The sequence below is a fragment of the Melanotaenia boesemani genome, chromosome 3 (assembly GCF_017639745.1).
Source record: "Melanotaenia boesemani isolate fMelBoe1 chromosome 3, fMelBoe1.pri, whole genome shotgun sequence".
In the NCBI taxonomy this organism is placed as follows: Eukaryota; Metazoa; Chordata; class Actinopteri; order Atheriniformes; family Melanotaeniidae; genus Melanotaenia; species Melanotaenia boesemani.
Window position 1 is genome coordinate 18,128,375 of NC_055684.1, and position 15,098 is coordinate 18,143,472.

Here is a 15,098-nt window from a genome sequence, read left to right on the forward strand (position 1 = left end):
AAGTTTAGGACTATAATCTACTCTTTTTTATATAATTACAGTATGTTACATGGCATGATTTCAGTATAATATGCTTGTTACTGTGTACAAATTCTGACTGAACTGGCACCATAAAGTGCAGATTAAACATTCTAAGTGCAAACCGTGATGTTACCAATTGGTTTGTAGATTATGCCAGTACCTGATGTGACTTGCATTTATGCCAGTTTTCTCAAATGTTATTAACTTACATCGCAGCAGGCTGCTGGTTTGTTAATATACTTAAGTAACACGTGTATATTTGTGATTGATGGGAACTGAAGCCACATTACTGCAATTTAACAGCACAATTTCCAACACCCAGCATCATGAATAAAGCCAAAGTTCATTGAGCTTATTTTGCAAATACAGGCAACTTGCATACATTCGTTCAACAACAAAATCCTCTACATACCAAAGTACTCTATCGTTACATATGTCTGAGCTTGTGCTTTCCAAAATTGTGTCATGGAACCTGAATGCACCAGCAAATCTAAAAAAAAATAAAATAAATAAATAAAAAAAGGAAATTTCGAACCTTAATGTGTTTTAAATATTATCAGGAGACCTTATAAGAGCTTGTATGTATGTATCTGAATTTTTATTCATCTAATTGCATTTTTCTCAGTTTGAAATGTGCTTAGAATTGACAGCAGTTGCACTTTGTTTTACATTAAATGGCTGTTTCCTGTAAAAAAAAAAAAGTTTTCATTTTTACTTTGCAAAACTTTTCTATTAAAATTAATATGATCTTTAAATCTAACATAAAAGAAAAGATCAGTGCACACTGCTTAGAAATGATTGCTGCAATCTTTGATTCACAATAGTCCAAGACGCAGATTTAAGAAGCTGTACTGTAAATATTTTGTTTATTTCTATTTTCAGACCTGATAATGTATGAGTATTTTTGCTTCCTGTGTAAGAATCACTTAAGTGCTGTTTACTGAGCCATTGGAAACCCATGTGGGAGAGTGCTTGTTGAGTGCTTGTCATGTAATTGTACAAGGATAAATGATGGCATTTTCTCAAAGGAAACTGAGTCTGAGTCAATTTTAAGGTTTTAAGGTCACTACATCCTTAGACTAACATTTAAAGGTATTTATAGAAAAATTGAAACATTATCTCTTTATATCCCTTTTCACTGATAACATTTTACTTTTTTCTTTTTGTATTGTTTGTTTGTTTTCCAGGATATTTAACAGTTACGATAGAGCCCCTGCCTCCTGTTGTCATTGGTGAGACTGTTACTCTCAAGTGTAACTTCAAAACGGATGGAAGACTGCGTGAGATTGTTTGGTACAGGGTAAGTGAACCTTTTTTAAGGCCATTAAGCATGACATTCTTTCAAGAGCATTTATATGTGTTATTTCCGGCCATTCAGTCAGTAGCCATATGATGTGTTTATGACTGTGTCAGGAGAACAGCTACACACTTGCAGTTGTTGGAAAACAAGCATGCCGGCATTCATGCCAGCAGTGGGAGGCATCATGGGCTGTTGATTGGGAATTTGATTTCTCAATCTGCTGGTCATCACCATCATTCCTTAATAGTTTACAGCTGGTGACTCAAGAGTCATTAAAATCCCAATTGCTAAGTGCTGCTAATGATTAAATTGCTGTTGAAGGAGAAAAGTTTCTGTGTCTAAGATGGAGTTTGTTTTATAGAATAAGCATATTTTAAAGCTGTGTGTTGGTGTAAAGATTGGTAAAGCATCTTCAAAATATTACAGCTCAGAGAATAGAAATTAGTTTCACTTTAGGAGATTATAAGCACTCAAATTAGGAAACAGTGTCAGATGATGCCGCCACATCCTTGCCCAATTATTTGTTTTTGCCAAAAACTCTCCAATCATTCTTGAGAGAAATAGAGAGTGTGTGCCTTTTTGTGTTTGTGAAGTTGGTTGAAATGTGACCAGCTGATTGTAGGGGCTACAGACAAATTATAGAGCTTGAGAAGTCACCAAGCAAGTCTCAATAAAATGCTCCCTTGTTGTGTGGCTGATCATTTATACTGCTAAAAGCGCTAACGACTAACAGGCTTTCTTTTTTAATGCTATGCAAATGTGACTTTACTGATGAAGATTTTACCTCTGCCATATTGTTGTCATGTTTTGTGGACATGACAACTTTTCTGGAATCTTTACTGATTAACTCAACATTTTACTGGTTAATTATCTTGACACTGAAAACTGATGAACATTATGACACTGGTAGCCATTGCACTAGTTTCACCCTCCAACCTTAACTGAACACTATTGATTAATGAGCAGCATTTTATTGCTTAGGCAGGAACTCTGTCTTTACACTTCCCTCTGCTTTCTCACTTTTATTGTTGTGAACTAAAACAGTGACTGTGGACTCATCTTTGCAAATGCTGACCTTTCAAGGTAGGACATAAAGAGATTTATGGCACTTTGCACATTAGCCCTGGAATCATAGATCACTTTCTTTGCTGTGACAATTTCATTTAATCAAGCTGGGTTTGTATTGTAGGGCATTGTTTTGCTTATATTCTGTCAGATTTTGGCAACGTACAATGAAATTTGTACTTGGAAGAAAAAAAAAAAAAATAAATAAAAAAATCAAAAGCAAAGCTTCCCATATTAAACATTCTCATGGGCATAGTAAAAAGGTTGTAACGGAAATCTGCCCCATTTCTCAGGTGGCCACTGCTCAGCACAATTGCTGATGAATTATAAATCAATTGGCTTGACTCGGCTGCCAAAGTTTCTTTAATCTCTGCTTTTTATTTGACTAAATACTGTTGACTCTTCATTTTAAATCCTGTTCTTATGGGAGCTGGGTTGATACTCACCTGGGGAATCTTGATATCTTACCAAGGCTCAGCCAATCACATGAAGGGCTGAATTAACTGAATATTTCAACAAGTGTTCATCTGCGGTGCAAGACCCTGATGTATTCTGTTTGAGGATCGTATTTTCATTTTTTTTCTCTCTCGTTTCTTTTAAAACACTCTCAGAAATAACATGTCTTTGGATGTTCTTAAGATAAACCTGAGAGAGCCTTGAAAACCACATTAACTCTGATTCAGACATTTCATTTCATTCTACTGAGTATCTAGAAAATTATAGATAAAAATAATGGATTTTATATGAGTTTTCAACAGTGTATATATATATATATATATATATATATATACACACATATTTTCAGACTCCCTTAAGAACATTATTGTCATGTCTGGAGTATGTGATCAAGTGACAGCTAGTGGCCAACTTGTAAATTGTAACCAACTCAATGATGTGAGAAATGCATACGTCCTTTTCAAGAGTCAGCATTTGATCACTTCTGGGCCATTTGGTTGGGGGGGAGCAAAATAATATCAATTTTTAAGCTAAAACATACTTATTCAAAGCCAAAGGAATCAACACTGACTAGTGTAAATTAGTTTATACTATACAGTTGATTACACATTGGAAACTTATTTTGAAACTGGAAACAAACACTTGACTGTGTGATCAATAATTTTACAGTTTAGGCCTTTAATGCAAAGCCTTGTGATTTTCTTCTGCATTTAAAAGCATCCCATTTAAGTTGGTCTGTAGTACAAAACAAACAAACAAACAAAACAAAAAAAAACCGGAAATGAATATAGATGCGAATGCACCCTCAACTAACAAAAAGACAAAATAAAACATTTGCAAACCCTTATCTTGCTGTGACTCCTATCACTTTTCTGATAATGATCGTATATGGATAGAAGCTCTTATAATACTCTCATTTCGTTTTATTCAAGATGACAGAAGGAGACATAGAGTGAAAGGGAGAGAAAGAGAGCAGTCCACAGTAATGGATGTTGTATATGCCTGCAGCTAATGCTTCAAGAGCAAATAAATGAGGGCCTCTCAAGTGCATACGATATTGCACTTCGGGCCACATGACTGTTGTTAGTGAGTGGTGAACACTGGCAGGCGACGGATTATGCACTGCAGATATGTAATATCGTCAAGAAGAAAACCACTTAAATTGAGAAGATTCAGACTATAATCAAGTGACATTATCTGTCCATGCAGGAAGATAATTACACTTGGTAAGATTTCCTGAAAAAAAAAAATATCTAGACTTTAAACAAGTCAGAAACATCTTAAAACAAGTTGTGAAACCTTCATTTCAATTCCCTTATTAAGTAAAAATCCTCAAAACTAGCCTGTCAGTGCTTCTTTTCAGTGTTGTTTTGCTCACATTGAGAGAAAAAAAATATCCCAAAACAAGACAAAATAAACAAGACAATTCTTCTTAATTTGAAAATTGCCATTACTGGTTAAAAAGGAAAAAAAAAAACAGCTTTTCCAGATTAATTAATGTTTTGTTGCTTCTGTTTTAAGATGTTTTTTTTTTTTTTTTTTTCAAAGTGAGGAAGGGGAACATAGAAAAGAAGCATTGACACATTTTGGACATTTTTTGTATAAGGAATTTGAAATGAGTGTTACACAACTTGTTTTAAGATATTTTTCACTTGTCTAAGGTGAAAATATTTTTTCTTGTTTCGGGAAATCTGTGTGTCTAAGTTGGTGCTGGAAGGTCTTGAAATAAGCTTTTACAGGTAAAATTGGGTGTAAAAGACACAGTGTGATTTCAAACAGTGTCCTAGTCAGGTAATTTAACTTAATATGTATGTAAAATAGCCAATTTGAAGATTCAGTTATGTAAATTAAAAAAATTAATATATATATACTCTCAAAACAAGATTCTGCTTTTGCCAAGTATATTACACTCAAAACAAGATCATAAAGACTTTTTGACTGAATATAGGATTTAAAGACTTGGTTAGATAGACAGTTTTTTTCAGTTTATGTAATGTGGCACGCAGATACAGCTCTTCAAAGACATGTACACTCATCTCATGCTTGTTTTAATTTGTGTCATTTTAATTAATGAATATTTAGAAGACTTCTCCCAGTGGGCACCCAAGGGTGGCATGCTGACGGCGGTGAAGCAAGTGATGTCCGTTTACAGGCCTGTCGAGTGCCTCTCTGCACAATGTTTAATTTTAATCACAGACACAACCATCTTTTTTCTCCTGTCCTCCCACCCTACCCCCTCTTCTGCCCGTTACAGAATTCCTCTGTTCTCCGCATAACTCCTCTGGGATCTTCTCTCTCACCAGCAGGAGTATCTACCCTGAGATGCTTCTCTAATTTACCACTAGTCTGTCCTCTGGTCTGTCTGCTAGCTGAGCTGCTTCATTTTTCATTATTTAGCCATGTCCGTCTCTGTACCATTTCATTACCGTGATTCAGACACACCTGCATTTATAATCCTGCTTTCTGCTGAATTGGACACCGCTTTCAGTGTCTCATGTCCTGCAGTCAATATATGACCATTGCAGGGTAATATTTATTACCAACAACTAAAAAGGCAAAATATGAATTATGTTCTTTTTCCATTTAGTATTATCCATGTTAACAAATTGCTCACTAATCTGCATCAGTTAAATGAGATCAAAGCTAGCTATAAAGTACTGGAACTTTGTATTAACTTTCACCAAATGGATTTGTTTTTAAGAAATACACACACACACACACAAACACACACACACACACACACACACACACATATATATATATATATATGTTGCAAATTCGGTACTATATGTAGTGAGATTTCAGATCCATCCAGTGACCCTGTTTCAAATAAGCAACTAGCAGCAAATCAAGCAATGTTTATCTATTTATAAAGAGTGTTGAGGAAAACATTTAAAAAGTTAAAAGTACTGTAAAATGTTGCAGACTCCTGATTATAGAACAGCCAAAGCTGTTACTTAAAGTACTTAAAATTAGACTTTAACTTGAGGTCTGTTCATTTTGGGCCAGGGATATTATTTCTTTTTCTACTACTTGGAAATGAAATGTAATTAAATGCGCTTTTCCAGACATTACTAGAGCTTTAGTTTGGATTTTATGAAATATTAATGCCTATGCCTATTATTTAAGTCATCCATCTACTAAAATCAATTCAAATTAAAAAAATTTTGCTTTTTGGAGCAAATATTGTTACGCGATTATAATGTGATGTGTAATTAATTAGACTACATATATTGTATGTATGTGTGAGTGTGAACAATTTATCTCACAAAGGGAAAGAAAGGTAAAAAGATTTTCCCTTGTGCGATGAGTTTAGTTAAGACTTAATGTTAAAAAAAAGTGTATTTTATTGTGAAATTTTCCTTTTCATGTCCCATGAGAAACCAAAGCTTTTATGGAACTGGTGGATGCCATAAAAATATTCTAGTTATGTCAGTCTTGTCAGTGCCTCTCTAAATTATATATTTATACATTCTCTACTTATCAATGTCAAACTGTGTACTTGTACACTTTTGTCTTGCACTGTTTAACTGTACAGAAGCACTTCCTCTTATTTGTTTTATAGGACAAGTGCTTGTGCAGCATCAATGCACTAAAGCATCTGGGTGGATGTTAAACATGTTTTTCTACTATGTGCTGGCAGTCACCTGATTGGCCATAAATGTTTGAAGTTGCTATATAAATAGTACAGAGTTGTTTCAAATTGCATATAAGACATCACAAACAATACCTCTGTGTTTTGTTTTTGTCTTTTTATATAATTTCTTTGAAAGTGGAAGAATATAGGGATTTAAAATCTTGCCATGTGTAAAGTTTTGTGTTATGTTATGTCTGTAACAAATCAGAAGTATTTAATGTGTAGAAAGGATGATAACCAAAGACACTCAAAGATACTTTCAGTAATCAACCTACAACGACTGAATGCTTGTCAACTTTTAATGAAGCCATCTGCCTCCACAGATTTGATTCAGAGCATTAAAAGTCAGTTACATTAACTGCCTGTGCTACAATGTCCTGTAGCTCTGGGACATGGCATGCAGATACATAAAATGTAGATACACTGAAACACAATACTTAATAAAGTTGTCAGTTTTGCTGTCAATGTATCATTTGCTGCTTGTTTTATGTGTTAGATGAGGTTGGAGTTAATTTCCTTACAAACACTAAAAGGCAGACACTTATGATTTCCCTCAAAAATGATTTGCAAAAACACAGTACCACAGTACAAATACCTCAAAACAGTTTCCATAGTACTACACACTCTGATCCAACCAGCTGTCAGACTTCCCAAAGTACTACAGAGACCTCAGGGACAATTTTGTGTTGATGCTGTAGTGGCATAAATTGCATAAGACATACAGTGCTACAAGAACACAAGTACAACCTTTTTGACTTAATCTATCATTCTGGCTCTAAGCTATGGTGAAAACTAACCCCTGTTTTCCAGAAACATTGAGATATTATTTTTTTATGATGCTTTTTGCTTTGTTTTGTTTTTGTGGAACAGGTTAACACAATGTGACCAGAGTATGGTCTTCTATTTGCAGTACATGAGACATTTTTTTTAAATTTACTTTAATTGAATTCAATTTAATTTAACTTAATTTAATTTAAAAATAGAAATATATGCACATTTAAAACTTTGACTTGCAGCTAGCTGGAGAGTGTTATGTTCAAATGTCCAAACCCATTTCTTCCTTGTTGGCATATCATGATAAATCTTGACAGCACAGTAAGGGCTCTACACTTATACACAAGCCAACTGTGTTTGGATACAGGCCATTAGTCTCAGCTTAGCAGCTTTGAGTAGGAGATGATGCACTTATATGGAAAGAAAAATAGTTTGGACACAAAATACTAAACTGAATTCAACAGTATGGCCCAACTTACAGCTAGAAATGACTTTACAAAGTGTGGTGATACACTTCCTGCAACCTGTTTTTTTTTTTTTCTCATACCATTAATTTTTTAATGAAGCTGCTGTGTTTCCAGATTTACTCATGGCCCACATTCGACAAATCCAACTGAAGCTGCTGACAGTGTCAAAGCACTATATAACAGCTATGCAAATGACTCATCTCTTGTCACAGTCTGCCAAGAAAAGGAAAAACAAGAAAAAAATTAAGAGTATTACCTGAGGGCAATGTGTCACTGGATTTAATGCTGGCTTTTCCTGTCACATGCTCCCTCCAAATTCAATGAAAAAAGATATGTTACTGGATACTCGGCTGAAAAGTGGAATGTTTTTCTAGCCAGTAATCCTGTTGCTTGAGTACAGAGACACAGGAGGCGTCATACGTTAAATCCGAGTTCAAAATCTTCAAGACAGGGTTGCCTGGGCAACAGAAATTTGTGAGTTCAGAGGAGCGCTCTCTGAGTGAATATGCACAGCATACTCCTTTGGGGTTTTCAGGTGTCTAAGTTCTTGCTGTTTAATCCCCAGGTGTAATAGTCAGTTAAATAATCCCCTGCCTGTCTTATACTTCATAGTCATAGTCATAGTCTCCCATGAACAATCCACCTATCTCTCTGTCTCACTTACTATATGTTTGTCTGGTTAAAAGTGCTATTTATGACCATGAAGACTGGTACACTGTTCGCATTCAGCATAGCTGGCTGTGGTGTTGCTCTCTGTGCCAAAAAGGCTCTCCTGGCCACTGTCCATGGTGCTGAAATGACTCTGATTCCCAGAACTCCTAGCGTTGCTCCTATCATCCACTGAATTTCTGTACTAGATAATTTAGCATCAACAGAATTAACTTGCTTGTTAAACAATGCCATTCTCTGATTTATTACCTATTTGTCTGATATGCCTCTTAGTCAGATCGGTGTATCTTATCATGATGAAAGGCAACAAAGAAATCTTCCTCTGCCTGATCCGTTTTTGTGCACATTTGTTTTACAGAGAACAGTTAACATAACAAATTAGTTTTTCTTTTTCCTGTAAGGAGGGATGAATGAGTTATTTAATGAGTGTGCCCTTCTTGGCAGTGGAGTTTGTTGCTCCCCTCTTTTAACTGCTTGTTTGACTGTATAATATTAAAATGAGAGCGTGATCTTTACTTTGCCTTCATCTTGCCTCCAAGCTTGGGCTCAAGCTGTGATTCAAAGTAATTGAGAAGGAGCAGCTTTACATTCGTGTTTAGTCTCACAGATGTGATATTTATTTTTTTTATATTAGTTGAGGAAGAAATCATGTTTTGAGGAGATCCACCAAAGCCGGATGCAATATAATGATCAAAGGATTTCCAATCAGCAGTCCAAGTAATTATTATTCAGCTAATTTGAAAAGCTTCTTCTATTTTTCACAATGCTTTTTGGGGCTGTAAAGTTCCTAATGTATTCATAGTCTTCTCTTTCACCAAAAATGTGATAGCAGATCTCACATTTTTCTTGTTATTCCAGTTGCCAAGTAATAACATTTCAAGGGTTACATTCATATTAGGTTTTAAGGGTTACTGTTTTTTTTGTTTTTTTTTTGTGAGAAACACATTAATACTACAAGGGACATGCCCATTTCCACAGAAAAATAACTGAACTACCCGAAATAGCATAAAAACAAAAGAATTTCATTGTTGCATTTGCATCTAAGATGTTTGCACAAACTACTTTGTCAGATAAGATAAATGAAGAGATTTGGCCGTTTAAACTGTGGCGCAAACCCTTGCCATCTTCATTAGCCTGCTGCTCCATGCCGAATGCCATGCCCCCAGGGGAAGAGGAGATAAGGTGATATGGATCACTGCACTGAAACCTTCCCCTTTGAGGAAGTCACTGAGGCAAATAAGCAGCCTGTTGTACATGGAATGATAATTACACACTTCATGTCAGCAAACTACAGGATGAGACCCTTTTGTTATCCACAAATGCTAATAGCAACGTAGGGACTGATCATTGCTATGCCTATCTAGCAACTGTGATGACAGTGGGATATTTAGTTTCAATGCTGCTAAGGTTGAATAATATCTCCTTATTGTTAGCATCTCCCAGAGCTCCTTAGGAATCTATCAAAAGCATTGTCTGTATCAAATTAATTAGGTAATTCTGCAAATGATTGTATGGAAAAACTCACTATGAGGTTATTTCATTTTCCCTGCTGATTCATTTTTAACCCAAGACAACATAATTAAATACATTCTATAGTTCAGTAGTTGTAACACATTACCGTCTATAGTACATTGTAAAGACATGGATCAGAGTAATGCACATCATATACCAATGGTAAAACAAATAAAATAAAATAATACAAATACATAAAAAGGTGTTTGTTAATTGCTTTAACCAAACACTGTGATAGGAATGGTTTTAAGCGAAGAAGCACCATAGAAGAACTTTTCAGTAAATATTAAATTAAAGTGCATTCATGGGTAAGATTTAAATTCACACTGTTAAAATCTATCTCCTGCTTCTGTAATTTCTAAGGCATTCTGTAGTGCTTAAATTTCCAACATGACTTGAAAATTCATAATCCTCCACCCAGAGTTGTACCAGATTTTAGAAATCCATTCTCACCGTCACAGAATGATTAAACAAGAAAGTGATTACTTAGCGATTAGGAGTGGATCAAAGCCTCTTTGTGACATTTGCATTGGAGCAGGAAGTCATTTTTATGCCAGAGGAGTCTTAGCTGTGGCCTCTACGTTGCCTCAACAACACACTGTGAGGTTGTGAGGTCCTGTGGGGGCATGAATGAAGTGAAGCAATTACTTATTTAGTTTATTTACTTGGTTATTTCCTTGCATGTTTATTTGGATAAACGGTTATTAGATAAACTTTTAAATGGGACAAAACACCCACACAAAAATATATATCTCTGAGGAGATTATTTCCTATGGTTTGCACATTCATGTTTGATATAGGATCTAAAATATTTAACAGTCTGAGACAAATATTTAGTTTAATAACGCATCAATATTTCAATTAATTGCAAGTCTAAACTGGAGGAATGCAACTTGCATATTTTTAGTTGCACATGTTTTTTTTTTTTTCTTTTTTTTTTACTGTTGTGCCATGTTTCTGTACTGTAATGTGTAAAATCTAGTTTAATCTTGTTTTGCTAAAATAAGGAAGGATTTATGTGAAAAATATGTTACTATAACGTTAATATGTCACTGTATATAACTCCACATATAGTGGAGAAAATTCTCTGGAACTGAACCAAAGTCTGCATGTAAGCAAACATTTTGCCAGCGTAAATTGCTCCTAAACGTGTGTGATTTGTTCTAAAATATTATCTTCAATCAAAGTTACAGCCTACTGTCAATAAGGTATGTTTTGCTACAATGAATCAAAAGAAAAAGCACTTCTTTTTCCTGTTTTATTACAACACAGCATCACTATTGCGATGTAGACTGCAGAAGACTCATTTCCTGCATTAGTTTCCTGCACGGTTCCCTTATCTGATTATTTTCTAGACCACTGTTCTTTGTTGATCCCTTCCAACAAGAGGCTGAGCCAGTGAGAAGCCTGACTGCATCTCTTAAAAAAAGTCACCATCTATGTTCTATAGTATGTGCTGCAAGTTTATTCAAATTTGTGGGATACAATAGTTCAGCAAAATCGAGCACAGTGCCACTTATTAATAATCATTTTACTTCAAAAGGAAATGATTCTGAAATTTGGATTAAAAATCAGTAGAAACTTGTACGTTTTTGTCCATTTATTGGTTAACAAAATTGCCGCAAACTACATGTTTTTTTTTTTTTTTTGTTAAATGCATTAAACTCTGATTAGCCCACGGCATGGCTTGTAAAAGAGAGAGAGAGAGAAAAAAAAAAACAGAATCTCCATGAAAATATTCAGTCAGAATCTATCAACCTTAAGATTATATAAATCATACTGAGTTGCTGAGATTCACCACTGAGGATATTTTGCACATTCAATAAATAAAAACATCTCAATCTTTTATACTTAGAAATGCATGAGAGGGAAAGCTGCAGGAGTGGATCCTCCTGAAGCTGATCACTGTGTAACGTGAGTGAATCACAGGCTGACTATTTGCACCTGTTACATAAAAAGCAACACTAATGTTGACTTGCTGATTGTTCTCACAAATTTTCAATATTTTCAAATAAGTTATAACTTTATTAGTGTATACAGTCACAAGAGGTAGCGTATTGTTTTAACTTCAATAAAGACAGTAATGATTGCTTGAGACTCACATGTTTATGACTGTAATGTAGATTAGATTAAGTATTTGAATATAGGTAGTAGATACACTATAACCGTGAATTTATCACCATCTCCATTTTTAGAGTTGTTTAGGATGTCATGCATAGATTTTTCTCTGAGGAGTTTTCTGCAGTCTTTCTCTCTTCTCTCAGAGAATCTGCATTTTAAATGTCTGTGTTTTTTTTTTTTTTTTTTTTTTTTTTTTTTTGGTTGGTTCCATTGCACCTTCAGAGACTCAAAGCAATTCACCTTTACTCACTTCTGAAATGTTGTGGTGTTTTAGTTATTTAATTTTTTATTCATTTTAGTGACCTTCCATTTAAGTTCAGTGATAATGGAAAGTACAAAATGTACTTTGAGGCTGTGGAGGTCATTTAATTGTACGCTTTTCTCCTATGAAATTTTCCTTAGTGGACTAAAGAAGTCGTTCTTTGTTCAGAGAAGTTCAAAGGTTGTTTTCGAAATACTATTTAATTTCCAGAAAACTGGTAATCACTGAGGGAGAAAAAATATATAACTGAATAAAGCTTTTTATCCTCCTGCTGAGCTCCATGCAGATTCTTTATCTTGAATATTAAACATAATTAAGCCGTGATTTCAAACAATTAGGGACATGATGAAGATACAAAATGTTCAGTTTTACAGATTGGACAGGATGTAAAATTTAAATGGTGTGCATTTACTTAGAACCAAAACATCCGATTCTGCAAGAATGTACAGTATAAGTCAGAAGTTTGGACACACAAATGTAACGGGGAAAGTGTGTCCAAACTTTCACTGTCTGTCAGATTTGTGATTTATAAGCTAGGTAACAATTATTTTAGTTATAATAAGTTAGTTATAGTTAGTTATAAATGACATGCAGTAATAAGTGATGGCGTAAGGTACTCTTTTTTGTTAAACTGGAATTGTTTCATTAATGCACAGTTCATTATGAGAATCATAGACAGTCTGTTCTCTGAAAGGAAAAAACACAACAAATGTATAAATGATGGAACGGAATGACCTAGTCACCAATCAGAGAAATAATATAAACTGGGTCCAGTCTTAACCAGGCCAATTCAACAGCCAAGAAAAAAACAATTAGAGAGAATCTTCTTTGCCCTGATGGGTCAAATGCAAGTGGAGAGAGATAGGTTTTGTAATAGATTTTTGTCCGTGTAAAATGAGATGCTGACCTCTAGGTTCAAGACTCTCAAACACTTCAGAGTAGTGTTACAGCACACTCCCTCTGGGTTTAAGGGTATTCATCCAGGACATCATTCTTGTGCTTTGTGTGAGTCACACCACCAGCCACGACAGCTGCTCCTCATGATAGTTATCGGTGGAGAGTCTCAGAGAGTTTGGAAAAAAGGAGATTGCATCTATGCAATCAAGTTCTTTTTAAAATGCCATAACACCCCAGCAATTGACACTGTTTCTTTTATCAGTCTCTCTTAGGAGTCTGGTTGGAGCTGTTAATCATGTTATCTTCATGGATGAATGAAAAGGCAGCTCCCTAAGATTGTAGTTTTTGTTTTAAATAGCAAACTTTTTTTTGCCTGTGATTACATATTGAATTTTGTGTCTTCCAACCATTTCTCCATCCACGTGTCAAGAATGTATTATATTTATGAATCTAGCATGATCAAAACTGTTTTGAAATAACTCAGATGACTCAAATATCACACCTCTATTTCATCTTCAGCTGTATGCCTCTTTATGATACAGTTAAATTCCATCTGCTCATGTTGACTCTGATCTCCTTGTAGCCCTTAGGCAGTTATTGACATATTGTAATGAATTGTAATTCCATTATGTGATACCTAACATCCAAAGCGACTCTGATTTTTCACTCATGTTATTTAAGGGCAGCCTTTTGTCTTTTGTGAGATTTTGCTTTGAAGCCGCAGAATTATTTTGGAGATTTTCTACAACTGCATCATGTGATTGTTAATGATCTTTGATAAGCGATTTAGTCAGGCCACAGTTTGTGAAATATTGCTGATAAACATTAAATTAAGATAAGCCTTAACACATTAAAAGTTTTGCTCAGCTTTGTTGGGTTGTCTTCAGCAATTTGATTACCAGCGTAGTCAACAAGACCGTATGTAAATACGCTGCACTGTTTACAGAGTGTTTGGAGAACAAATAATTTTCTCATTTCCATCTTACACCTTTACACATTCCCACTGACATTAATCAAGTGCAGCTCATTTACAGGAAACCGCCCACAAGCACATTTGGATTTATTTCAGTGTTTAAATGCAGCACATTTTACTCAAACCCACTTCTCCTCAAAAAAATGCTTATTATTTAATTTCTTATTTAAAATATATTATTTAGTTACCAGCCACTTGGAGTCTGCAGGTTAACAGAGTTGTGTGCTCTTCAGAGTAACACTTTTGATTTTAGTTTTACGCTTGGCTTGCTGAGTGATAATTTAAATCAAATTTAAAGAAAATTGGTTTATTTTTCCTGACTTGTGCTTACCACAATCAGCTGAAATAGTTTAGATCAAGAATCGCCTTATATGTTAATTTGTGTGACTATCGGCCCTAATATCCAAGTGGAGATGCCACATATGAGTCATGTGCATAACAAACATCAACAGTGTTGTGGATTCTGGTGGGATAACGGGCCCAGGAAAATGAGACACACCTAAATGGCCATGGTTTGGAATTTTATTCATCAGCAAATGTCAATGTTGGATTTCTAACAGATGACCAGCAGATTTATAGAAGGCCAAAACCATCATAATCAAAAATAAATAAAGAAATGAATAAATATGGAAATAAATAATTAAATGTGTAATTTTTATATGTGTTTATTAGTTTATCCATTTATTCATCTGTTTTATTTTGTTATTTTTTTATTATTTTTCACTTCTTCACAAAACAAACTTTGGTTGAAAAACATATTGACACATTTTCTGTTCATGCTTTGTTTAAGCTGTTCAAATTTAAAACATTAACAGGTGTGTTAAAGTAGGGTTACCTCTAAAACATGCAGGACAGTAGCTCCTAAGGACCAGGATTGAGAGACACTGTTCTAGGCATGCTTATACATGCACACACAGACACATACATACTGTATATTTTAGAAT

General features: G+C 34.7%; 1 protein-coding gene across 2 annotated transcripts in view; it reads left to right on the plus strand.

Annotated features, from left to right (window-relative positions):
- Window positions 1–15,098, plus strand: part of igsf21a (immunoglobin superfamily, member 21a) — a 172,813-nt gene that overhangs the window by 58,800 nt on the left and 98,915 nt on the right. For both annotated transcript variants that reach the window (XM_041980672.1, XM_041980673.1), the window contains exon 2: window positions 1,209–1,321. In XM_041980672.1, the coding sequence (XP_041836606.1) occupies window positions 1,209–1,321 (113 nt within the window). The remainder of the gene's footprint in view (window positions 1–1,208; window positions 1,322–15,098) is intronic.